Source organism: Danio rerio, chromosome 9 (assembly GCF_049306965.1).
Source record: "Danio rerio strain Tuebingen ecotype United States chromosome 9, GRCz12tu, whole genome shotgun sequence".
Taxonomy (NCBI): domain Eukaryota; kingdom Metazoa; phylum Chordata; class Actinopteri; order Cypriniformes; family Danionidae; genus Danio; species Danio rerio.
In genome coordinates this window covers 53,872,699-53,898,608 of record NC_133184.1, presented here as the reverse complement: position 1 = coordinate 53,898,608, position 25,910 = coordinate 53,872,699, and the positions used below count along the sequence as shown (strand labels likewise).

The 25,910-nt window shown below is 36.6% G+C and overlaps 1 protein-coding gene across 25 annotated transcripts in view; it reads right to left on the bottom strand.

The window, feature by feature from the left end:
* The window catches only part of baz2bb (bromodomain adjacent to zinc finger domain, 2Bb), a 131,997-nt gene that overhangs the window by 65,257 nt on the left and 40,830 nt on the right, over window positions 1-25,910 (bottom strand). For 17 of the 25 annotated variants that reach the window (XM_073913250.1, XM_073913260.1, XM_073913252.1 and 14 more), the window contains exons 3-4: window positions 18,689-18,781; window positions 2,336-2,506 (exon numbers count right to left, since the gene is read on the bottom strand). In XM_073913250.1, the coding sequence (XP_073769351.1) occupies window positions 2,336-2,506; window positions 18,689-18,779 (262 nt within the window). In that variant the 5' untranslated portion in view covers window positions 18,780-18,781. Of the gene's footprint in view, window positions 1-2,335; window positions 2,507-18,688; window positions 18,782-19,153; window positions 19,291-25,910 lie in introns of all 25 variants that reach the window. The other 8 variants (XM_073913262.1, XM_073913257.1, XM_073913266.1 and 5 more) reach the window with 2 other exon arrangements.

The following is a 25,910-nucleotide window of genomic DNA, read 5'->3' as shown; positions in this document are numbered from 1 at the left end:
TTCATTCACAAGCGGTTCATTCCGCTGTGGCGACCCCGGATAAATAAAGGGACTAAGCCGACGAGAAAATGAATGAATTTTTGAAATATATGTTGCATACATACAACATATTTTATTTCTCCACGTACCACTAGAAGTAAGCCCGTGTACCACTAGTGGTACATGTACCACAGTTTGAGAACCACTGGCTTAGTATATGTAAAATAAAATAACATGCTTATTCTGATCTGTACTTAAATAGTAATATTCATTTATTCAATCATTTATTCATTTTCTTTTTGGCTTAGTCCCTTTATTAATCAGGGGTCGCCACAGCGGAATGAACTGCCAACTTATCCAGCACATGTTTTACACAGCGGATGCCTTTCCAGCCCAACCCAGCACTAGGAAACACTCACACTCTTGCACACACTCACACACACCATGGTCAATTTAGCTCACTCAATTCCCCTACAGCGCATGTGTTTGAACTGTAGGGGAAACCGGAACACCCAGAGGAAACCCACACCAACACAGAGAGAACGTGCAAACTCCACACGAAAAATGCCAACTGACCCAACCGGGGTTCAAACCAGAAATCTTCTTGCTGTGAGGCGATTGTGCTCACTGCGCCACCCTGCTGCTCCTCTACTTGACTTATTTTTATTATAATTAATTTTAATTGTAACTTTTTTTTATTTTAATTTACTTTATAAAAGCCTATAAAAACAAAAGAAGGAAAGCATGTGCTGCAAATAAACAGCATCATTTGTATAAAACAATAAAACTTTGGGTCTATTTAAGTGTTTGTTCTTTTGCTTTTCTGTGTGTCCTGAAGCGTTGTTTACTGTCTGTGAGAAGCTGAAGCTGAAGCTCTGACCCAAAGCGTTCAGGTCTTCATAAATGTCAGAAATGCTGGACTGATGGAAAGCTCTATAAAGGTGAAACATGCTGACCATGAGCTCACCAAAACCAGCCCGGCTCACAGTTCTTTCAACCCCATCAAAGATTGCGGTACTATTTTAGGGATGTTTCCTTCATCCCTTTCCTTCAAAATTCATAATGCCTCCAGATCCTTTGAGTCAAAAGCATGACATTAAAAAAAAAAAAAAAAATCAGTGGGAAAACCCCAAGAGGTAATTCCCATTATATACGTTTTGTTTGTTTTTTGCAATTGCCAATATTCTCTATAGTGATTCGGACAATATTTATAATTCAAGAGTTCCCACTTAGATATGCTTGGCACTTATAGCAGGTTTGGCATGCTGTCCCGGGAGAGAACCCTGAGCTCTGAGATATTTGAACCCAGGGCTCCCGCCCGGTCTAGAAGCATATCAGGAGAACCGAGATCAGGTCGGTCTCGATCACTCCCCCTTTAAAAGGGGAGAAAAAGGAAGAGATGGGGTGGAAGAGGGGATTCTTCCAAAACGAAGATAGAGCAATAAGGAGAAAGTGATCCATTTATATTAAGCTAGGATCATTCTGATTGGATTATTACTGATTACGGATGAGTGGCCAGCGGTGCACAATCATATCACATGCTCCTCTCGAAATTAGTTTATGAAACTTCACTTGTGTACTTGCATGTCTTTAAATTACATCTCACTATTTTGTTCTTTCACAAAAAATATTTAATACGTTGGGCGTCACGTTGACGGAGTGGGTAGCATGATCGCCTCAGAGCAAGAAGAACGCTGGTTCGAGCCTCGGCTGGCTCAGTTGGCATTACTGGCATTAACAAGACTAAAAGAAGAATGGCCAGGCTGGTTCCAGCTGATAGAAAGGCAACAGTCACACAAATAACCACTTGCTACAACCGAGGTCTGCAGAAGTGCGTCTCTGAACACACAACACGTCCAACCTTGAAGCGGATGGGCTACAGCAGCAGAAGACCACACCGAGTGCAACTCCTGTCAGATAAGAACAGGAAACTGAGGCTACAATTCACACAGGCTCACCAAAACTGGACAATAGAAGATTGGATAAACGTTGCCTGCTCTGATGAGTCTCCATTTCTGCTGCCACATTCGGATGGTCGGGTCAGAATTTGGTGTCAACAACAAGAAAGCATGGATCCATCCTGCCTTGTATCAATGGTTCAGGCTGGTGGTGTAATGGTGTGGGGGATATTTTCTTGGCCACTTTGGGCTCATTAGTACCAATTAAGCATTGTGTCAACACCGCAGTCTACCTGAGTATTGCTGCTGGCCATGTCCATCCCTTTGTGACAACAGTGTACCAATCTTCTGATGGCTACTTCCAGCAGGATAACGCACCGTTTCATAAAGCGTGAATCATCTTAGACTGGCTTCATGAACATGATAATGAGTTCATAACGTCCATGAGTCCATCATACCTGGTAAAGCTGTAAGTTGAGCACAAGCGGCAGACATTCCCAGTGTTCCCAGACCTCCAAACTCTGAGCGCAGCGGAGAAGAGGAGTACAGACTGAAGACAGGATGACTGATCAGAGGAAACACTCCAGAAACACCCAAACCCTGAGTGCTGACCATCCCAAACAAATGACCTGCAGAGAGAACAACAACAAACACATCATGCATGTGTACATAAAGCTGGATAGAGAAATGATCAGATTATTCACAGTATGTTCATCGAAACTGATATTTCAGGTACTTTAGAAACAGAAAACATATTAGAAACTAACATTCACACATTCATGACATTTTACAACATGCTCACAATTTATCAAATTTCCCCCTTTTTTAAAAGTTAATACATTCAATACATAAAGTTGGGAGTCAGAATTATGAGCCCCCCTGAATTATTCGCCCCTGTTTATTTTTTCCCCAATTTCTGTTCTGTTCTGTCATAATAGTTTTAATAACTCATTTCTTATTTTATCTTTGCCATGATGACAGTAAATAATATTTGACTAGATATTTTTCAAGACACTTCCATACAGCTTAAAGTGACATTTAAAGGTTTAACTAGGTTAATTAGGGTAATTAGGTAGGTTAGGGTATTTAGGCAAGTTATTATGGTTTGTTCTGTAGATTATCAAAAAAATCTAGCTAAAAGGGGTAAATTATTTTGTCCTTAAAAATTGTGCTTAAAAAATTTAAAACATCTTTTATTGTAGCTGAAATAAAACAAATAATACTTATTCCAGAAGAAAAAATATTAAAAGACATACTGTGAAAATTAAAAAAACATTTAAAAAACATAAAAAATAAATAAATAAAAAAATCAAAGGTGGGCTAATAATTCTGATTCAACTGTATGTACAACTACAACAACATTAATTACAACAACAATTATTATTACAATATTATTTATTATCATTTTATTGAAAATTACAATTACAATCAATATTATTATCAAAAAAAACTATGATATTGTTAATAATAATACTTTAAATAATAATAATATAATGATGCAATAATAATAATAATAATAATAATAATAATAATAATAATATTGTTATTATTATATTATTTATTATTATTTTATTTTAAATTACTATTAGTATCACTATCATCAAAAGAAACAATGATGTTATTAATAATTATACTTTAATATTATTATTATTAATAATACCAACAATAAAAAATATTATTATAGATATTATTATTATTTTATTATTTTATTTATTATTAATTTATAACAAATTATTATGAATATTATTAATAATAATATTATTAATAATATTATACTTTAGAAAGTATAATAATAAATATAACATTATTAAAAACGATAATAATGACAGCAATTATAAAAATAATAATAATAATACTAATAATAGTAATACTAATAATAATAATTATTATTATTATTATTGTATTATAAATTACTATTATTATTTTAAAAATAATACATAATAATGATGATGATGATGATGATGATGATGATAATAGTAATAATAATAATAATAATAATAATAATAATTTTTTAAATATAATTTATTATCATTTTATTATAAATTACTATTATTATTAAAATCAAAGTAATACATAATAATAATAATAATAATAATAATAATAATAATAATAATAATAATAATAATAATACTTTATTTTAATAATAAAAACTATAAAAACCACAGCCGCAACAACAAATAAATAAATTCTTATTATTAATGTAAATTGCTCAACTAGATTTGGTTTCAAAACAAGAATTTAAAATTGTAAAATTTGCTACACTTAAAAAAAACATTTCTAAGCATAATAGTTTTAATAACTCATTACTAATAACTGATTTATTTTATCTTTGCCATGATGACAGTAAATAATATTTGACTAGATATTTTTCAAGACACCTCTATACAGCTTTAAGTGACATTTAAAGGCTTAATTAGGTTAATAGGTTAACGATTCAGGTTAGGGTAATTAGGCAAGTTATTGTATATCGATGGTTTGTTCTGTATATTATCAAAAAAAAAAATTAGCTTAAAGGGGCTAATAATTTTGTCCTTAAAATGTTAAAAATTAAAAACTGCTTTTATTCTAGCCGAAATAAAACAAATAAGACTTTTTCCATAAGAAAAAATATAATCCAAAATACTAAGAAGATTTCCTTGCTTTGTTAAACATCATTTGAGAAATATTTAAAAAAGAAGAAAACAATTCGAAGGAGGCTAATAATTCTGACCAACTGTTATTTTCATTAATTTATGATCACAAGGACGCATCAAAATGTTTCTAAAAGTTGACATATTTTCTGTGAAAAAACCGGCTGTAACTCTCATGTCCCAATACATCAGTGATGCAAATCACTTCATGCATAAATTAAAAACCCTTTATATACACTAAACCAATCAATCCTTCCTTTTCTTTGTTGCTGAAGTCATTTATTGCTGAAAATCCAGAGGGGTTTGAAGAGAACAGATTGAAAGCACAAAAGCAGCAGAGGTAAAATTACCTTCACGAGAATATAAAAAAAGAAAGAAGCCGGAGTTGCTGTGGAGGCCGTTTACATGTAAAAGAGGCTGATTTTGCCTGTGAATCTTATTGTAATTATCTGCATATTTAGTGTCAGCTCCTTTGGGGCTTGTCGATATGGGACGAGACTCTGGAAATAAAAAATAAATGCCTGGAAGAAATGGTCAAAAGCTTTTTCTACTGCACTACAGGAGACGATGACAACTGCAAATAGCCTTTAAATATTAATGCACTCGGAGAGGAGGAATAATCAAACCTGGACGAGCAGACAGTCGGTCAAGAGGAAACAAGTAAAAGAAAGACACTAAAAGTGTGTGAGAATGATTTGCTCTGGTACTCATTGTGTGTGTATATGTGAGTAATAATTCAGCCGAAATAAAATTCATTTCTTACTATTTTCCAATCTTGTCATTCATTTATTTTCTTGTCGGCTTAGTCCCTTTATTAATCCGGGGTCGCCACAGCGGAATGAGCCGCCAACTTATCCAGCAATTTTTTTTTACGCAGCAGATGCCCTTCCAGCTGCAACCCATCTCTGGGAAACATCCGCACACAAATTCACACACAAACACTCATACACTACGGACAATTTAGCCTACCCAATTCACCTGTACCACATGTCTTTGGACTGTGGGGGAAACCGGAGCACCCGGAGGAAACCCACGCAAACACAGGGAGAACATGCAAACTCCACACAGAAATGCCAACTGAGCCGAGGATCAAACCAGCGACCCAGCGACTTTCTTGCTGTGAGGGGGGTGTCCTGAAAAGGTGATTTAAGTGTTTGTTTGGGAGCAACGGACCGATCTGCACTGTGGGTTCTCTTGCTGGATCGTTTGCGGAGGGGTTTTCGACTCGTATGTCCTGGCGGCGACCAGAACTTATGCAGAGTTGTTGACTAAAAATCTTGGGTTGCCTGCATGTTGTCTCCGTGAGTGCTATTTTTCTTCTTCTTTCTGCTTCATTCAAGTTTATGATCTTCATCTCAACTCATCGATAACGTTATCCTTCGGAGGCCAAGTCATCTGTCAAGAGCTGAAATCTAGTATTCAAACTAGTTCCCACAAACAATTGCACAACACACTCAGTTTCCTTGTGCGAGTATTGATTTGATTTCCCCTCTTTGTTTTTTGTTGTTGTTGTTTTCAAATTATACAATCTTTAGATTGTAACAATCTTACAATCTTTAATCTTTAGTGCAAAGTCATTTGTTTAGTGCAAAGTCATTAATACTATTTTTTTTTTGTTTTTGTTTCCAAGGTGCATTGGTGTATGCTAAAACTGCTGTGGGAAAGATTTTTTTTAAGAGTCACGTGGCCGAGTGGGTACCCCGACACAAAGAGACCAGGGTTCGAATCCCGCCTCGGCAAAGATTTTTTTTTTAATTCTTTATTTATTTTTTTCGTTGTTTACAAGAAAATAATTATTTTTATTTTTGCCACTGTTAAAATAGGCTATATGTCATCATATTTATATATAAACTCTTTTTGATACATTTTGAAATATATATTGCATGTATATACTGTATGACTAATTTGCATTTTTTCTTTGAAATCTAAACATTAACTTGTATTTTAAATATACGAATAGGATTTACATATTTAAATTAGAAAATAGATCTGCTCGCTGCGTGTTAGAGTAGGCTTTGTGTGTCAGAAAAGCAAGTGATTAAACTATACTGTCAACAATGGGATGTAAACATACGGGATATGTCCCCAACAACTGTTACAAATACAGGGAGCAAATTAGCTTCAAATGATAGAATACGTTAGAAAATTGAAAATAAAATAAAAGGTTTAGTCTATTAAAATCCATTTACTGATCACATTGGAATTAGCGTATGCATTAAAGGGCTAAAAGCGCGTTCATTTTTTAACTTTAATTATTCAGCGATTCCTCTGCGAACCACTAGAAGGAAGTCTGCGTACACAATGTTTTGAGAACCACTGATGTAATATATTGGAAAATATACCTTCAATCGGCTGCCGTTGCTTTTAGTTAGAACACAGTTTAAATCACTCACTCCAGGGGTCTGTTCTTCGTACCTCGCTTAAATGATCTAAGATTATTTGGCAGATCCCGGATCTTTTAATCTTGATAACTGATCTCTCGCTAATTTGGCTCTTTAAACGAGTTCGTGAATCAGATTAGAATGTCTGGATAAACTGATCTAAGATCGATGCGTGTGTTGTGAAGGACAGATCTATCCATCCTCGAAATCATGATCAGCAATGCAACGATTGGCTGACGGCACAGCAGCGTAATGACATCATCTGATTAATATTCAATTATCCATGTGAGCAAAATTACATCAAATTAGCAGTAAACGGCTTGTTAAATATGACACGCAGTAACCTTTCACATTTGTTGTGAGCTGCAGGCTTTACACTTTCATGTGTCAAGTGTATTCATCATGTATTTCAATGAATATCAATGTATTTAGTTCTACATTTAGAAAAGATTTTCTTTATTATAGTAGCCGTTTTTTTTATTATTATTTTTTAGGGGTTTTTCACCTTTTTATTTTGGTAGGATAGTAGAGAATTCAGACAGGAAAGCACTGGGAGCAGAGAGAGGGAAAAGATCGGCAAAGATCCTCGAGACAAGAATCGAACCCGGGTCGCCATGAGCACACTGGTGCTATATGTCAGCGCACAGTACCACTAGGCTACGGGCGTCGACTATAGTAGCCGTTTTGTAATCGGTGTAAAGAATAACTAGATGTTTACAAAAGCGTTTTCTTATTGGTAAAGGCGTCTGCAACTTTTGTGAAGCATCAAATCACTGGCATATTAACTATCAAAACATGTTCATGACTGCATAAATGTATTATTGCTTTAAAAAAAGTCACATATAGTGCATTTCTATTATACACAATTTGTACTAAAGCGATCTAAAAAGTTCATATCAATAAGTTTTCTCTGTGCACCATCAGATGGCAGTCTTTGTACTTTCATTTCAAGGGTGCAGATTGCATACGTTTTATTAATATGTATAACTTAATTTATTTTATTAATGACTATAACTTCATCAGGTTTGAGCTAGCAGAACTGTTGCTATGACAACAACTCACGGATCAGCTTTGAAGAACGAAACGATCCTGGATCATGTCAAATCATCAATATCCAAATCCAGCTAACTGAGTAATCCATGTACGAAGAACGGACCCCTGCCCTCAATCTGGCAATCTGCGCTTGCGTTTGTTTTGATCCAGTAGTGCAATACCTAGTCCAACCACTGGGTGTCAAAGCAGCTATCGGTTTCCTCAAACGGTTTGAGTTGCCTTAGCTTATTGGGTTTTACAGTACTCAGTTGTTTTGAGTTCTCTTCATTTATCAAGTTTTACTGTGCTCAAATTGCTTCATTTACTCAAATGGATTAAAGGGCCATGACACCCCCCACTTTCGGTTAAAGTCTACTTCAGAATTTTTTCAAAACATGCATGATTAATGGGTGTGGAGCTCCGCGAGCATCGGGCAGGAGTGGGCGTGGCCAGCAGGGGAGAACGTGAGCGAACGAAGCTAGCTCACAAAATGAGACAAACCGTGAGGAGACGCATGAGTTTATAGTTTACAAAGTTAAAATGCAAAGAAATGAACTGTGATTTAATGCCCTGCTACATTTGTTATTCGTAATTTCATATACACATAACCACAATTTATATCATTATAAAGATAAGTGTGTTTATGTAAACCCTATAAATGAGGACTTCTCCCTCAATCCCTGTATCCAGCAGACTCAGTGTAGTTTTACTCAGTTTTAACCATTAGCCCTGCTGGTAATCTGGAGGATTTAGGCAAACACAGCAGCACGGCGTTGTGTCTGAATGTGAACGAACTCCTGATAAAAGACAGCGTCCGCCATTCTCTAATTCTCGTGCTGCTCTCCCGACAAAAATGCTAGCAGCACACACACAGCTTTGCTGTATGATCGGCCCTGACAAGATCGCGGGGAAAACATGCAACAAACCCCGTGGATCATGGAAACAAACGCATATGAGCATTCATGATTGGCTAAATACTGTGTGCCCGTGCCGTGGGTCCTTGACGTGTCTCACAGCTTGGGCTTGACTCTGGCAGGTCTGGCAGGTCTCATGAATAATTAAGCAGCCGGCTCTTCTCATAGGATAAGAAAACTCCGCTATGAATAATAATGAGAAACTGACGCGTCATCATTGCACTTGCAGTACTGTGCTACGTCGCCGATTTTGATCCTGCCCCAAAAATCATTTTAAACCCGGAAGCTGAAATTAGCTGACAAAAGCTCAAAATTATCCAGTTTTCCCCACAATTAAAGCTGACAGGTGCTAACATTGTCTTAACTGATGCTCAACACACACACATCTGTTAATATAAAAAAAAAAGTTCTCCAGGGTGTCCTGAACCTTTAAGTTTACAGAACTCATTAGGATTAGTTTTTGAACTTAAATGGTTTGTTGCAATCGGTTTCCTCAAATAGTTTGAGTTTCCTTAACTTTTTAGGTTTTACAGTGTAGAGAAGTTACATTAGTGTGCGGCACGGGGGATAGCACTGTCACCGCACAGCAAGAAGGTCTCTGGTTTAAGCCCTGGATGGGAGAGGGGGTTGTCGCAAACTAAAGAGGGGGGGTGGGGGTGGTTCTATCCAAGGGTAAAAAGGGCAAGTGCACTGCACAGGTTGAGCCCTATGTGTGCACTTGCCTGGCTCCAGTTTCCCCCACAGTCCAAACACATGTGCTATAGGTGAATTGAATAAGCTAAATTGGTCGTAGAGTATGTTTGGGAATGAGTGTGTATGGGTGTTTCCAAGTACTGGGTTGCAGCTGGAAGGGCATCCGCTGCGTAAAACATATGCTGGATAAGTTGGTGGTTCATTCTGCTGGTTTACAACAACAACCCGACATTTTTACAGTGAGAAATGAGTATTTTATTTTATTTTTTCATGTTTTCTGATTCCAACATCGCCATCAGTCACATTTCAAAAGTGTTTACGTCACACAGGCTGAAATGATTTACCTGAATGCAAGTCATTATTGTGAACAGATCGCTCAGCCTCACACACACAAACACACACACGCACGCACACACACGCACACGCTCACGCACTCGCACTCGCACTCGCAGGCACACAAACACAAACACAAACACACACACACACACACACACACACGCACACACACACACGCACACACACACACGCACACACACACACACACACACACACACACACACGACTCTTTAAATTGCAAACTCTGGTCAAAGCTATTTATTTGAGTGAAAATACCTGCGTGTGACTGCTCTTGTGTGTATTAAAGAGAGATTGTGATGCATAATTCATCAGCGAGGAAGAAAACCTCCAGTAATTGCATACAAAAAATAACCCATTAGCTTCTCTCGGGGCGTTTCTTATCATGACGGAGAACAAAGAGCCTCAATCGCCATTGATAAATTAGCATATTATTTTGTGTTCAGACTAATCCGCCAGCGTCTGCATCAACAGCACACACACACACACACACACACACACACTCAGCAGTTCAGAATATAATGGGTTTGTGAAGGGGAAACACACTCTTTCTGATGGCTGTTGAGATTGTGGAGGGTAAATGAGCAGCAGTCGGTGCAGATGCTGACGCTTAATAATAAAGCAGATCTTTCCATTTCTGTCTGACCAATCATCAGTGCGGGAGAACACTGCACTCATACTAAGCGTGTGTGTGTGTGTGTGCGCATGTATGAGTAGGAGAGAGTGTATGTTTATGTATATGAGTGTGTGTGAAGGTCTGTATAAATGCATGATGTGTGATGTATAAGTGCGCACATGAGTACTGTATGTGTGTGTGCGCCTGTGCATGAGTGTGTGGTATGTGTATGCGATGTGTGTGAATGTGTGTGTGCATGTGTATGTAAGTATGTATGTGTATGCAAGTATGTGTGTGTGTGTGTGTGTGTGTGTGTGTCATGTCAGTGTGCATATGTATGCAAGTGTGTGTGTTTGTGGGAGTCTGTGTGTGTGTGTGTTTCTGTGCATGTATGTGTAGAAGAAAGTGTATGTTTGTGTATGTGTGTGAGGGTCTGTATGAATGCATGATGTGTGATGTGTAAGTGTCAGAGGTGGGACCAAGTCATTGTTTGGCAAGTCACAAGTAAGTCTCAATTCATTGCCCTCAAGTCCCGAGTCAAGTCCCGAGTCAAGACAGGCAAGTCCCGAGTCAAGTCCCGAGTCAAAGGCAACAAGTCTCAAGTCAAGTCCAAAGTCCTGCAGTTTGATTTTCGAGTCTTTTCGAGTCTTTTTAACAGAAAAATAAAATATATACAGATTAGGTATGGTTGTAAGATCTGTATTAATTAAACAAACCTTTTTTTATTAAAGAACATTGCTTAGATATATAAAAATACAAATGCAATTTTCTGAAAAAGTACTGAACAGTGCTGCGTCTCGTCTCCACAGCATAATGCACAAGAACGAGTTCCACCAAAAAAAGACTCCATTTTGCCTCACATCACACAGAAATTGCAGGTCTACTGCTGTCTAATTCATTAAGTTTAGTTGTGCTATGTTATGTCTTCGGTGATCAACTTGTGATTAACCAAAATTACATAACCTCAATGTGGTAGCAGTAGACCAACTCCTGTATATGCTGCAAAGTTAAATTGAGTGAAATTGGAATTTTGTCAATTGAATCTCGTGTGTGCTGAAGAAATGGAGTTGCAAATCCGTCTAGCAGCAATGCAAAATGGTAGCACATATTGTTAATGAAGTAGGCTACTTCATACAAACAATAAAGTTGTTTTCTTCACATAACGTTGAAGAGCTTTGCTCTCTACCTTGTGTGATGCTCGTGCACGGATTTCCTCTGTTTGTGGACAAAACTGATTGCGAGTTCTCAAATTTTCTCTCGCTCTCAAATATGCACTGCTCACACACAAATTTTCTTGAGCGCTCTCAGAGATTATATGCAAACTCACAATTTGTGTCGTGTTCCCTCTTCCTTTCATGCTTTTTGATATGATTCATATTGCTGCACTGTTTAATAACAATACCCAAAATACTAAAATAGACTTATATATTAAATGTTTAATCTAATAAACCATAACATTTTTGGTTGTTTTATATGATGAGATATTTTCAGTTTCAAACACTTAAAGACAGAGAATAGACCAGTGGTGCCCCCCTGAAAATTTGCTTAAGGGGGGCCAGAAGAGGCCAGCTACGTCAGTGGCACCAATCAATCCACAATAATTTAGTGGCCGCTATTTATTTATTGAAATATTGCATTGTATTGCATTTATGTAAGTAGATTTAAATAAATAATGTCAACAGCAAAATCATATCGGGTTGGCCACAGGGGTGGCTAGAGTTTACACAGGGGTAACACCCCTTGTAAAGGGGTTTACACCACTATAAGGCACCCCTGGAATAGATGTTGGATGTAAAGAATACATTTTATTTTAAAAGCATTTAAACAAAAACTAATGCAAGCAGAAATGTAACTGTGATAAAATAAGGAAACACTTGATAAGGTATTGTAGCCTACTGTACTATTCACTCTTCAAATAAATCTCACTATCAATCTCATTTTATCATGGCAGCTAAAATAAAGTAAACTAGTGTCTGCTGGCTTCCACTTTACTGATGAGATTGTGGAGGACATTTTCCATGTCATCCTCTTCATTTTGAGGAAAGCTGTGCCACAGGGCCCCTGAACACGTATATTGGCATGTACAGTGTTTTAAACAGCAGCCTACTACAGTAAAGAACTTCAATTGATCAGTTGTGGTAATACTATAGTTGCTATGGTAACACAAGTGTAATATAAACAAATTACCCAGTGCTGTATTATTTTACAATATAGGGTATTTTATACTACAAATCACTACACTTTACTGTAGTTAAAACTACACTTTGTATTATTTTATCTGTTCACTATTGGTAATACTACTGTATTATGAAGCATTCATTAACAAGTCGTAAATAATACTAGCCTAAAACATAAGTATAATACAAGTATACAACAAGTATAATACTCAAAAACACTAGAATTTATTAAAGAATTTACCTTAACCTTTTAGTTTTTTTTGTGTATTGTTAATAAATAGTAAAGCAAGAAAGAAACCATATCAACATTCTTGGAATAACCCTTCGCTAAGCCTCGCCCTCCTTAGTTACTGTTGCTACGCCTGTCAAGCTTTCATGCCTGGCACATCTATTACAGTGTGTATGCGCTGGTGTCAGACATTCCCAAGGATTTAATTAGTCATTTTTGACAAACAGGTGAGATATCTGAGAAAGCCAGACAAAAGAGGACTGCAGTATACATTACAGGGGTATATTCACAACATAATAGCAATTGATTAGAAAATAATTTTATCAAAATTGAAGCAAGGTTAGCCTAGCAACCTCATACGCTGAACATTCAACAGCATAGTTCATGCACAGCAGGAGAGGTGAAATTATAAAATAATCTAATAACCTAAGAAACTGATGGATTTGTGCCGAATATTAGCATCATTGACCCATAACAGTGTACAGTACCTATTACTGTCAGCATGTTTGTGTGCTCTTTATCCAGTTTTTATTCAAATTTGCAGTTAAGTGGAAGAAAAAAATTGAAATGCAAATCAAAGTATAAATAACAGAAGTGAACAAATAGATTTTTCCTACCAGCAAATATTAGTGTATGTATTTATATGCGTTACAATAGCGAGGGTTTAAACTAAGCAGTGCTCACAGGGTTCAACGCTAAGGATTTTTTCTACTGGCCCGATCGGGCCAGTGGTTCTGATTTTTACTTGCCCTGCCCAAATTTTCACTGGCCCCACCAAAAAAAAAAAAAAAGAAGTTAATCGCTATTTGAATGTATGTGTGTGTGTGTGTATACACACACACACACACACACACAGTTGATTTCAGAATTATTAGTCCCCCTAAATTATTAGCACCCCTGTTTATTTTTTTCCCCAATTTCTATTTAACAGAGAACAGATTTTCTCAGCACATTTCTAAACATAATAGTTTTAATAACTCATCTCTAATAACTGATTTATTTTATCTTTGTCATGATGACTGTAAATAATATTTTACTAGATATTCTTCAAGACACTTCTATACAGCTTAAAGTGACATTTAAAGGCTTAACTAGGGTAATTAGGTTAACTAGGCAGGTTAGGGTAATTAGGCTAGTTATTGTATAATGATGGTTTGTTCTGTAGACAGTCTGAAAAACAATTAGCTTAAGAGGCTAATAAATTTTACCTTAAAATGGTTAAAAAAATGTTTTTATTCTAGCTAAAATAAAACAAATAAGATTTTGTTCAGAGGAAAAAATATTATCAGACAAAATATCAACATTTCTTTGCTTTGTTAAACATCATTTAGGAAATATTTTAAAAAGAAAAAACAAAAAACAAAAGGGGGCTAATAAATCTGTATATATATTTACGGTAATTTTTAAAATGTTTAAGGAAAACTATTCAGTTCATCAAGGCTATATTTATAAATGTAAAAAAGGTGTAATTGTTAAATATCTATTAAAATTTTAAATAACTGCTTTGTTATTGTATTTAGTTTCAAATAAAATAATTATTCCAGACATTATTGATTTTATAACTATTACCATTAATAAATATAATAATAATTAATATTAGTGATTTCTGAAGGATCATGTGACTGGAGTAATGAAGCTGAAATCTCATCTTTAAAATCACTGGAATAAATGAATAAATTAAATGATAAACTACTTTTGAACAGTTATTTTATAGTGCAACATTTCACAATTTGTATTTATGATGAAATAATTGCAGCCCTGGTGAGCAAAAGAAGCTTGTTTTAACATATTTAATCATACTGACCCCAAACTTTTGTGTATTGTGTATAGAATATTTTATAAGTGAAAATGTGCACTTTAATTTTAACAACCCACAGACATCGTCACCAAATACAAATCGAGGTCAGACTTTCTCATATATACAGAGCCTCATTTCAATTGTCAGGTTTTGTAGAAATCGATCAATTGAATTAATCAATCTATAAAAGAAACGTTGACTATAATTCTGTATTTTAGGCTTAAATTATAGAGAGACATAGCAGATGAACCGAGACTGCATCAGATCAATGTAAATCTTTCTTTCGAGCTGTCAGTGCGGAAATGAACAAAACAACAGGCCTAATACAACATAGGCCTATTATACGATTAAAATATGGAAAAATTAACAAATAGTAATTTCGGTCAATTTTCCTGACGGATAAACCGAGATCAGGCTGGACAAACAGCTCTCGGTAATATTTCAGCATGCTTTTACTTTCGCATTTACCGGTAAGAATGACATCTCGCCCAGCTCATCATTCTCTCTTCATATAGCCGTATATATGGCTATTACACGATCATGATACACTGTGATATAGCCTGGGTCGTTAGTTCGTTGCATTGTTTTGTTTTCTCGCTACAATCGATACGCTCAATAGGACAGAGACCGCGTCTCATTCAGGCGATCTTGGACTGATTGATTTGGCGCGGAAGCGAGCGCAACTGCTGGATATAACTTATGCCAAAAAAAACGCGCTAACGAGTGAAACGAGACAGATTCCGAAACACACGTCTATGTGTGAAAGCACCGTAAGATTGTATTTGCACACAATTGACAGACAGTCGCAGCACGCAGCTCTGGCTCGATCTGGCAGGCAAAAAGGCAGCAGCTGGCCCGATCGAGCCAGTAACATTTTGTACACTGGCCCGAGTGTCTCGCACGCTGGCCCCGGGCCATCGGGCAGTCCTTATTGTCGAGCCCTGGCTCATAATATCGAGTGGAAAAAAAGAAAAAGACCGCTGGGAAGCATAACCTGCTTTGTTTTTTTTTTTTTTTTTTTGTTTTTTTTAAAGAAACACAGTTTAGATCTGTTTAGGATAAGAGGAGTGTGAGTTATTGCCACCTATCATTGAATGTGAATATCGAAAACAAAACCAACTTAGCTTAACTCCTTTTGCCGCCCCTCACACAGCTTGATCCACGCTGGCATTTCTCCTCTTGGGCTTTGGTTTTGAAAAGGGAAAAAATCCCACCACCCAGTCCAAACTTTTAGGATAGCGGGTGTCAGATTTTCACAATCCAATTGCGCAACGATTTGGCTTGTTTCCCTCGCTCGAAAGCTTGACAGAGCCTCTGCCCGTAGCTACGATTGGTAAGCCGCGATTGGTGGGTGGCGGTTTTTGGGCGTGGCTTAGCGAAGGGTCAGTTTAAAAGGAGGATCCCGCGAGAGCAAAAGCACTAAAGGTATGAGACGCCATCGTAAACAAAAGTCAAGCGAAAGCAAAGAGACTGAATGCACGAGAGAGAGAGAGAGAGAGAGAGAGAGAGGTGTATGTTGTATGTGAGAGAGAGAGAGAGAGAGAGAGAGAGCGAGCGAGAATTGGCACGCGAGTATTGGCTAGATCTCAAATTCAAATTCTCTCTGCGTTCGCTTGACTTTTGTCCACTCCGGCGCCTCATAGTAGTCACGTTGGATACTGTCGAATCAAAACAATCTACCGTGCTTCGATTGGACGTCATGCCGAAAGCGCGCATGCTCACACACACGCGCGCGCATGCTGTCACACACACACGCATGCTGTCACACACACGCACACACAAACGGGGAGAGAGAGAGAGCGGTCCATGTCAACATACTTTTTTATCTTTGGGCTTTTCATGGGAAGCAGCAAGTCTTTACAAGTCAATAGGGGCAAGTCCTAGTCAAAGTCCAAGTCATTTATGTTCAAGTCCAAGTCGAGTTGCAAGTCTTTTTATATTTTGTCAAGTCGAGTCTAAAGTCATCAAATTCATGACTCGAGTCTGACTCGAGTCCAAGTCACATGACTCGAGTCCACACCTCTGGTAAGTGTGCACATGAGTATGTGTGTGTCTGTGAGCACCTGTGCATGAGTGTGTGGTGTGTATATGCGTATATGCGTGAATGTGTGCGCGCCCGCATGTGTATGGATGTGTTTATGTCATGTCAGAGTGCATATGTATGTAAGTGTGTGTGTGTGTGTGTGTGTCATGTATTTGTGCATGTAAGTACATGTGACCATAAGTGTATGTGTATGTTGTGTCAGCGTGCATATGTATGTAAGTTTGTGTGTGTTTACATGTATGTAAGTGTGTGTGTTTGTGTGTGCAGGTTGTGTCTGTGTCCACATGTAAGTGTGTGTGTGTTTGTGTATGTTGTGTCCACATGTGTGTAAGTGTGTGTGTTTGTGTGAGCATGTTGTGTCTGTGTGCATATGTAAGTGTGTGTGTGTGTGTGTGTGTGTGTGTGTGTGTGTGTGTGTGACAGTGTTGTGTCTGTGTGCACATGTATGTAAGTGTGTGTGTGCGTGTTGTGTCTGTGTGCACATGTATGTAAGTGTGTGTGTGTTTGTGTGTGTATGTTGTGTCTGTGTGCACATGTATGTAAGTGTGTGTGTGTGTGTGTGTTGTGTATGTGTCCACATGTATGTAAGTGTGTGTGTGTATGTTGTGTCTGTGTGCACATGTATGTAAGTGTGTGTGTGTATGTTGTGTCTGTGTGCACATGTATGTAAGTGTGTGTGTGTGTGTGTGTGTGCGCGTGTTGTGTCTGTGTCCACATGTATGCAAGTGTGTGTGTGCGTGTTGTGTCTGTGTGCAATTGTATGTAAGTGTGTGTGTTTGTGTGCGGGTTGTGTCTGTGTGCACATGTATGTAAGTGTGTGTGTGTGTGTGTGTGTGTGTGTGTGTGTGTGTGTGTGTGTGTGACAGTGTTGTGTCTGTGTGCACATGTATGTAAGTGTGTGTGTGCGTGTTGTGTCTGTGTGCACATGTATGTAAGTGTGTGTGTGTTTGTGTGTGTATGTTGTGTCTGTGTGCACATGTATGTAAGTGTGTGTGTGTGTGTGTGTGTTGTGTATGTGTCCACATGTATGTAAGTGTGTGTGTGTATGTTGTGTCTGTGTGCACATGTATGTAAGTGTGTGTGTGTATGTTGTGTCTGTGTGCACATGTATGTAAGTGTGTGTGTGTGTGTGTGTGTGCGCGTGTTGTGTCTGTGTCCACATGTATGCAAGTGTGTGTGTGCGTGTTGTGTCTGTGTGCAATTGTATGTAAGTGTGTGTGTTTGTGTGCGGGTTGTGTCTGTGTGCACATGTATGTAAGTGTGTGTGTGTGTGTGTGTGTGTGTGTGTGTGTGTGTGTGTGTGTGTGTGGTATGTGTGCTCATCTATGTAAGTGTGTGTATGTGCATGTCATGTCTGTGCATGTGGGTGTATGTGTGTGTGTTTGTGTGTGCGTGTTGTGTCTGTGTGCACATGTATGTGTGTGTGTGTGTGTGTGTGTGTGTGTGTGTGTGCTCATGTATGTAAGTGTGTGTATGTGCATGTCATGTCTGTGCATGTGAGTGTATGTGTGTGTGTTTGTGTGTGCGTGTTGTGTCTGTGTGCACTTGTATGCAAGTGTGTGTGTTTGTGTGCGGGTTGTGTCTGTGTGCACAGGTATGTAAGTGTGTGTGTGTGTGCTCATCTATGCAAGTGTGTGTATGTGCATGTGGGTGTATGTATGTGTGTGTGTGTGCGTGTGTGTGTGTGTGTGTAGTGTCTGTGTGCAAGTGTCTGTATCATGTACTTGTGCATGTGTGAATGTTTGCGTGTCGTGTGCATGTGTATATAAGTGTGTGTGTCATGTCAGTGTGCATTGGTACTCAAGTTTGTGTGTATGTGTACATACTGTAAGTGTTTGTGTTTTTTGTGTGTGTGTGCATGTCCTGCCTGTGTGCATGTGTAAGCAAGTCTGTGTGTATATGTGCATGTGTGCACGTGTATGTGTGAGTGTGTGTGTGCTTACTCTTGCTGTGTGTTGTACTGGTCTCGGTCTCTGCTGTTCTTGTGGAGTTCTGGCTGGAGGTTGGAGACAGCAGACTCTCCGCAGACTCCATATCTGACAAACGACAACAGCAAAAACATCAACATCAAACTTTAATCTAATCAAATGAACAAAGTGAACAAACCTATACATATGTGTGTGTGTGTGTGTGTGTGTGTGAGAGTCTATGTCTTTGTGTGTGTATACAGTATATATATATATATATATATATATATATATATATATATATATATATATATATATATATATATATATATATATATATATATATATATATATATATATGTGTGTGTGTGTGTGTGTGTGTGTGTGTGTGTGTGTGTGTGTATGTATGTATGTATGTACAGTATGTATACAGTATATGTGAATATGTGTGTGCATGTGAATGCGTGCGTCTCTTCATCGCATTGTTATCCTGAAACAGACCTCCAGCAGTTCTCCAGATATTCCAGCAGAAAGAGAAAACACTTGTCAGACACAATTACCGTGGTATTATTAGCTCTTCCACCTGATTACACAAACACTGGTTTCAGCCTCTGGTGACATCACACCATCACATGCGTCTGAAACGCAAATATGAGGACCCAAATTAAGGTCACGGAAGCAGAGCGCAAACATCCAATTTATTTTTAATCAAACACAGGAAAACGGAGGAGAATTGAGCTCAATCGGCCTCTGCTCAATTCAATGAGGACGAATTACAACACACGCTGCATATTATTTGTCAGATTACAGCCTTTTCCTGAAGATCATTAGTGCAATTAGTCTAAATTAAAGGCGATTGTGTAAAATTGAGAAGTGAAAACCTGAAACAGGGAAATGATTAAATAACTTTCATTTTGTTTCTGATTGTGCTCAGAAAACATGCCTGGGAAGACAGACGAGAACAATTAAATATGAAGGAAATGTCTATTTAGCACTGATGTGAGTAATGATGAAGATAAAGATGATGATGTTAGGGCTGCAACTAATGATTATTTTAATAATCAATTAATCTGTCGATTATTTTTTCCAATTGATCGATGAATCGGATAAAAAAAAAAAAAAACAAGAAACGCATTCATTTCCAACCCTTTATTCAAAAAACCTCATCTCTGAGCTGTTATATTAAGAATAAAATAAAAACTAGCTCAGTACACTGAAAAAAAAACAAAAAAAATCTGTAATTTTGCGGTTTATATCCAGCAGCTAAGGTGCCAAAAAAAGTAAAATAACGGCTGTAAAAAATACAGAAATTTACCGTAAAATAGCGAATAATAAAATCACAGAAATTTACCGTAAAATAACGAATAATAAATCACAAAAACTTACGATAAAATAACGAATAATAAATCACAGAAATTTACCGTAAAATAACGGATAATAAATCACAAAAACTTACGATAAAATAACGAATAATAAATCACAGAAATTTACCGTAAAATAACGGATAATAAATTACAGAAATTTACCGTAAAATAACGAATAATAAATTACAAAAACTTACGGTAAAATAACGAATAATAAATCACAGAAATTAACCGTAAAATAATGGATAATAAATTACAGAAATTTACCGTAAAATAACGAATAATAAATCACAAAAACTTACGGTAAAATAACGAATAATAAAATCACAGAAATATACCGTAAAATAATGGATAATAAATCACAAAAACTTACGGTAAAATATCGAATAATAAATCACAGAAATTTACCATAAAATATAGGATAATAAATTAAAGAAATTTACCGTAAAATAACAAATAATAAATCACAGAAATCAGCCGTAAAATAACAGATAATAAATTACAGAAATTTACCGTAAAATAATGAATAATAAATCACAGAAATTTAATCGCAAAAAAACGGATAATTACAGAAATTTACAGTAAAATAACAGATAATAAATCACAAAAATTTACCTTAAAATAGCGGATAATAAATCACAGAAATTGACCGTAATATAACAGATAATAAATCACAGAAATTAACCGTAAAATAACGGATAATAAATCACAGAAATTGACCGTAATATAACGATTAATAAATTACAGAAATTTACCTTAAAATAACGGATAATAAATTACAGAAATTTACCATAAAATAACGGATAATAAATTATAAAAATTTACAGTAAAATAGCAGATAATAAATTACAGAAATTTGCCATAAAATAACGGATGATAATTATATATAGTTAATTTAACTATATAGATATATATAGTTAAAGTCAGAATTATTTAAGTGGTACTCATTGCAGAGCCACTTGGGCAGAGCTGAGCTCCAGCAAAGGGGAGCTTGAGCTGCCGCTCCTCCTTCCTTGCACTTCTTCTACAAGTGATGTCACTGGGTTTAGGGGTGCAGTGGGTGTATGCATTAAAACAGCTTATAGGAGGAGGAGTTGGAGCTCAAGCTCCCCCTCATTGAAGCCCAAGTGGCTCTGCATTGAACAGTGTCTCAAATTATTAACCCCCCTAAATTAATAGCCCCCTTGTGTATTTTTTCCCAATTTCTGTTTAACGATGAGAAGATTTTTTCTAAACATTTCTTAACATGATAGCTTTAATAACTCATTTCTTATAACTGATTTATTTTATCTTTGCCATGATGACATAAATAATATTTGACTAGATATTTTTAAGACACTTCTATACAGCTTAAAGTGACATTTAAAGGCTTAACTAGGTTAATTAGGTTAGCTAGGCAGGTTAGGGTAATTAGGCAAGTTATTGTATAACGACGGTTTGTTCTATGTACTATCGAAAAAAATAAAGCTTAAAGGGGCTAATAATATTGACCTTAAAATGTTAAAAAAATGTAAAACTGCTTTTGTTCTATTATTATTTATATATATATATACATATACCAGGAAGGCTTCACTGTGGCGCAGTGTGTGGCACGATCGCCTTACAGCAAGATTGTCACGAATAAGTTGGCAGTTCATGCCGCTGTGGTGACCCCAGATTAATAGAGACTAAACCGAAAAGAAAATTAATGAATGCATAAATATACCAGAAAAAATAATGAAATAATGCAAATAAAAATAATGCAAACAATATAAGAAAGATTTAGGATAATATCACAAACCTTCAATGCATCACCCTGAACGCAACACAATGCTAAAATAAGAAAAGAATGACAGAACAGCACTGAACGCAAGCTCTATTTCTCCAGCCTGTTTATTTAGTAATAACTGAAGTCCTTTATAAACAATAACAGCTGAAGGCCAAGGACACGTTTGGATAGACGCCACTTCAAATGTCAGCGGTCAACAAATAAACAATGCACTTCTGCTATTTATAGAGGAGAGGGCAAGAGGGTCAACAGCTCTTCTGCAAATGTTTCCCTAAACTGTCAGAGATGGAAATAAAAGAGTCAAGATCAAGGTGACATCACATTTTATGAACACTGCTGAGGGCTTGTGTGTGTGTGTGTGTGTGTGTGTGTGTGTGTGTGTGTGTGTGTGTGTGTGTGTGTGTGTGTTTGTGTGTTTGTGTGTGTGTGTGTGTGTGTGTGTGTGTGTGTGTGTGTGTGTGTGTTTGTGTTTGTGTGTGTGTGTGTGTACAGGAATATGTGGTTTACAGGGACACAAAGTTGTACTCTATTAAGGTGGTTTACAGGGTTACATCTTGTGTCACAGTAATTTAAAACGCTTACAAATCTAACGTAACAGGGTCTTTTGCCAGTTTCCTGCATATTGGGACCATATAATAAGTGCTTTTTACAGTATAAAAGACAGAGTATCCAAAATCTATCCTCAAGTATAATATAGTATACAGTACAGTTAAAGTCAAAATGATTCGCCCTCCTGTGATTTTTTTCTTTTTCAAATATTTCCCAAAGGATGTTAAACAGAGGAGCTAGACATTTTTCACAGTATTTCCTATAATATTTTATTTCTGGTGAAAGTCTTCTTGTTTTATATTGACTACAATATAAGCAGTTTTTTTAAAACCTTTTTAAGGTGCCGAATTACCCTAGTTAAGCCTTTAAATGTCATTTTAAGCTGTATAGAAGTGTCTTGAAAAATATCTAGTCAAATATTATTTACTGTCATCATGACAAAGATAAAAGAAATCAGTTATTATAGATCAGTTATTAAAACTATAGAAATGTGTTGTGTGAAATAGGCTGATGTTTAAATGTTATATTTTTAATGGTTAACAATGACTTATATGTGCAGGGCTAATCAGTTATTCCATTATACAGCAGTTTCTTTAGTTGACCCATATTTATCATTAATATGGTTCAAATTGGGATAATATTGACACTTACCGGCATGTGCTTTTTACGTTAAGCTGTAAAACTTTACTTGTTGCAATCTCAGTTCGTACAGCGTGCATTGCATAATCAAACTATTTTTGTTGACATCTTGGAGTGAGAGGTTCTGGAGAGTGAAGTTCTGTAGTACAGGATTTAACAAGATGCTTAGACATTAAAAAAAAAAAAGCAAGCGATTGGTCCATATTTTAAATTTCTCTCCAGAGGTCATGTTTTGATCCTCGATTGGTCTCACAAAGTCAAGTGATGCGATTTCGCAGGTCAGAGTTCACCAAGCTTGAACTTTGCAACGCAGTGAACTGCGAAACTTGACACACGAACTTGCGTTTCCGGTCTGACCCATTCCTGTGCGTATGGAATGGAAGTCTATGGGGAGAAAAGTCCAGTGTGAGCGCAGCTTTAGTGATGGCTGAAATAAAGCTTTTCAATGCTTCAAACAATTGAACCAATTACTTCGCAAAATGATTGACTGTTTCAAAGCGTTTGATGGTCAAAACTATTGAGATCATTATATTGAAAAAGAAAACATATAAATAACCTCTCTCATCATCTAATATCATTAAATATTCAGAGCAGGGGTGCTCAAACTGGAGGGCCGGTGTTCTGCAGATTTTAGCTTGCCTCAACACACCTGCAGGGATAGCCTGATAAGAGCTTGATTAGCTAGCCCAGGTGTGTCTGAATGGGGTTGGAAATAAACTTTGCGAAACACCGGCCCTACAGGAGCAAGTTTAGGCACCCTGGCTTTAGAGTCTACAAAATATGCATTCTTATATACTTTTTAAAGGCTTATACAGGGGTGGGCAAACTCGGTCCTGGATTGCAGTTGTCCTGCTCAGATACACCTGCTTATGGATTTCTAGTGCTCTTGAAGACACTGATTGGCATGTTCAGATGTTTTTGATTAGAGTTGGAGCTAAACTGTGCAGGACACCGGCCCAATTCCCTAACAAATTTCTTGTGGCGCGGTAATACATTTCCGAATAAAGCATGGGAGCAGTCGGGAAATCGCTCTCGAGCGAGCAAGCGCACGTGTGTGTGTGAGTGTGTGTGAATGAGATGAATGCTAAAGTTTATACAGACAGCCTCCAAAAAAATTGCAGCCAAGGCAGCAGAGCTGCGAAGGATATAGTGTTCAACACCAAGTTCAAATGCATTTGTTTATTAAAAATCAAATGTGTGTTACGCTGTTGCGTATGTATTAAATATAACTAATATATTAAATATAACATAATTATTTTCTAGGCTTCAAAATTTATACAGATTTGACATTTTTCCCTCATATTTCTGTCAGAATGGGTAGAAAGTTGGCATTGAATTTCATTTGAAATGGTATTAAAAAGCTCTTAAAAAGCCTTGAATTTTATTTGGAGGATCCTGGGGGTACCCTGTATTTACTGGCATCATGACAAAGATAAAAGAAATCAGTTATTAAAAATGAGTTATTAAAACTATTAGGTTTAAAAATGTGTTAAAACAATCTTCTGTCCGCTAAACAGACATTAGGAAAAAAATATACAGGAGGGCTAATAATTATGACTTCAATAATTCTTGAAAATTCTCCATTTTGAAAGGCACAAAGCGTCATCTATTAATGATCGTATCTTAGCTCATAGCCATCAACAGCTCAATGGGGTCTTCCAGGAAAGCGTGCGCCATCACTGTTTAAATGCTAAGAAACAAATCGCCTTGTTAAAGTAATCATAAATCATCAACGCCATCAAACACACTGGCACTGCCCTTGGCCAACACTCATTCATCTCTAAACAGCAGAAAGCCCTGCCAAGAGGAGGATTCATCACATTATACTGCCACTTTAACACAAATGACTGCAAACGTTGAAAAAGCAACCCTTTAGAAACAAATTACAAGTGGCATGAGCTCGTCTAATCGCTTGATGTGAAAGTAAAACCAGCAAGAAGCATTGCTATTGCACGGATATTCTGTGCCCCAGATGCACAATCAATTCCCAGCAGTGAAAGAAATATGCAAAAGGCGTTTTCCTATAGCACTCAGCATGCACGGAAATTCCCCAGGCATCTATCACCAATTCAAGTCTGGAGTGATTTATTCGAAACGATGCGATCTGATTGGACGGCTGGTTTGCAGCACTGTTGTCACCTGTGGCCTCACATTTATGCATCAGGGAAAACAGGATGATTCTTAGTGCTTGAATATGTTTATTAAATTTATGAATCAAACAACAGCATCATGTTTAAGGGGAAATGTTGATATGTTTGAGATACTACTTTTAAATTACCTCTACAAGAGCCAAAGCTTTTATACTCCAAATTAGTTCATTATAACATTTACCTTTGCATGTTAAACGAGACATTTTATTTATTCATTTATTTATTCATGTATGAAAATAGCAGTTCATATTTATTGCATACTGTTCTCCTATCAATTACATTTGAAAAATTATAAAAAAGAATGTACAGCTTTCTTAGCCCATATATATATATATATATATATATATATATATATATATATATATATATATATATATATATATATATTAGGGATGTAACGGTATCAGAATTTCACGGTACGGTAATACCTCGGTATGAATGTCACGGTACGGTATTTATTGAATCATTTACAGGAAAAACAAAACTTATGAAAATACTCCGAAAAAGTGCCAAAAGTGTCAATGACATACAAATTAGCCATCTATCTGTAAGCTTTGAAACACTAACTTCAATTTTAATAACAAAAAATTATTAAACCATGTAAAAAAATAAAGTTTTAATTTAGTAGTGTTGAAAACTCGTCACATTCAACATTTAATCATTCACTCACTTAGATAGAGATGGGTTTTAAGCAAAATTATCATATAACTATAATCTGGTAAAAGCTGGTATCTCTGGGTATTTACAATGTCCCCTGCAACAGAAAAAACCCCTCTCATTTGGGACTG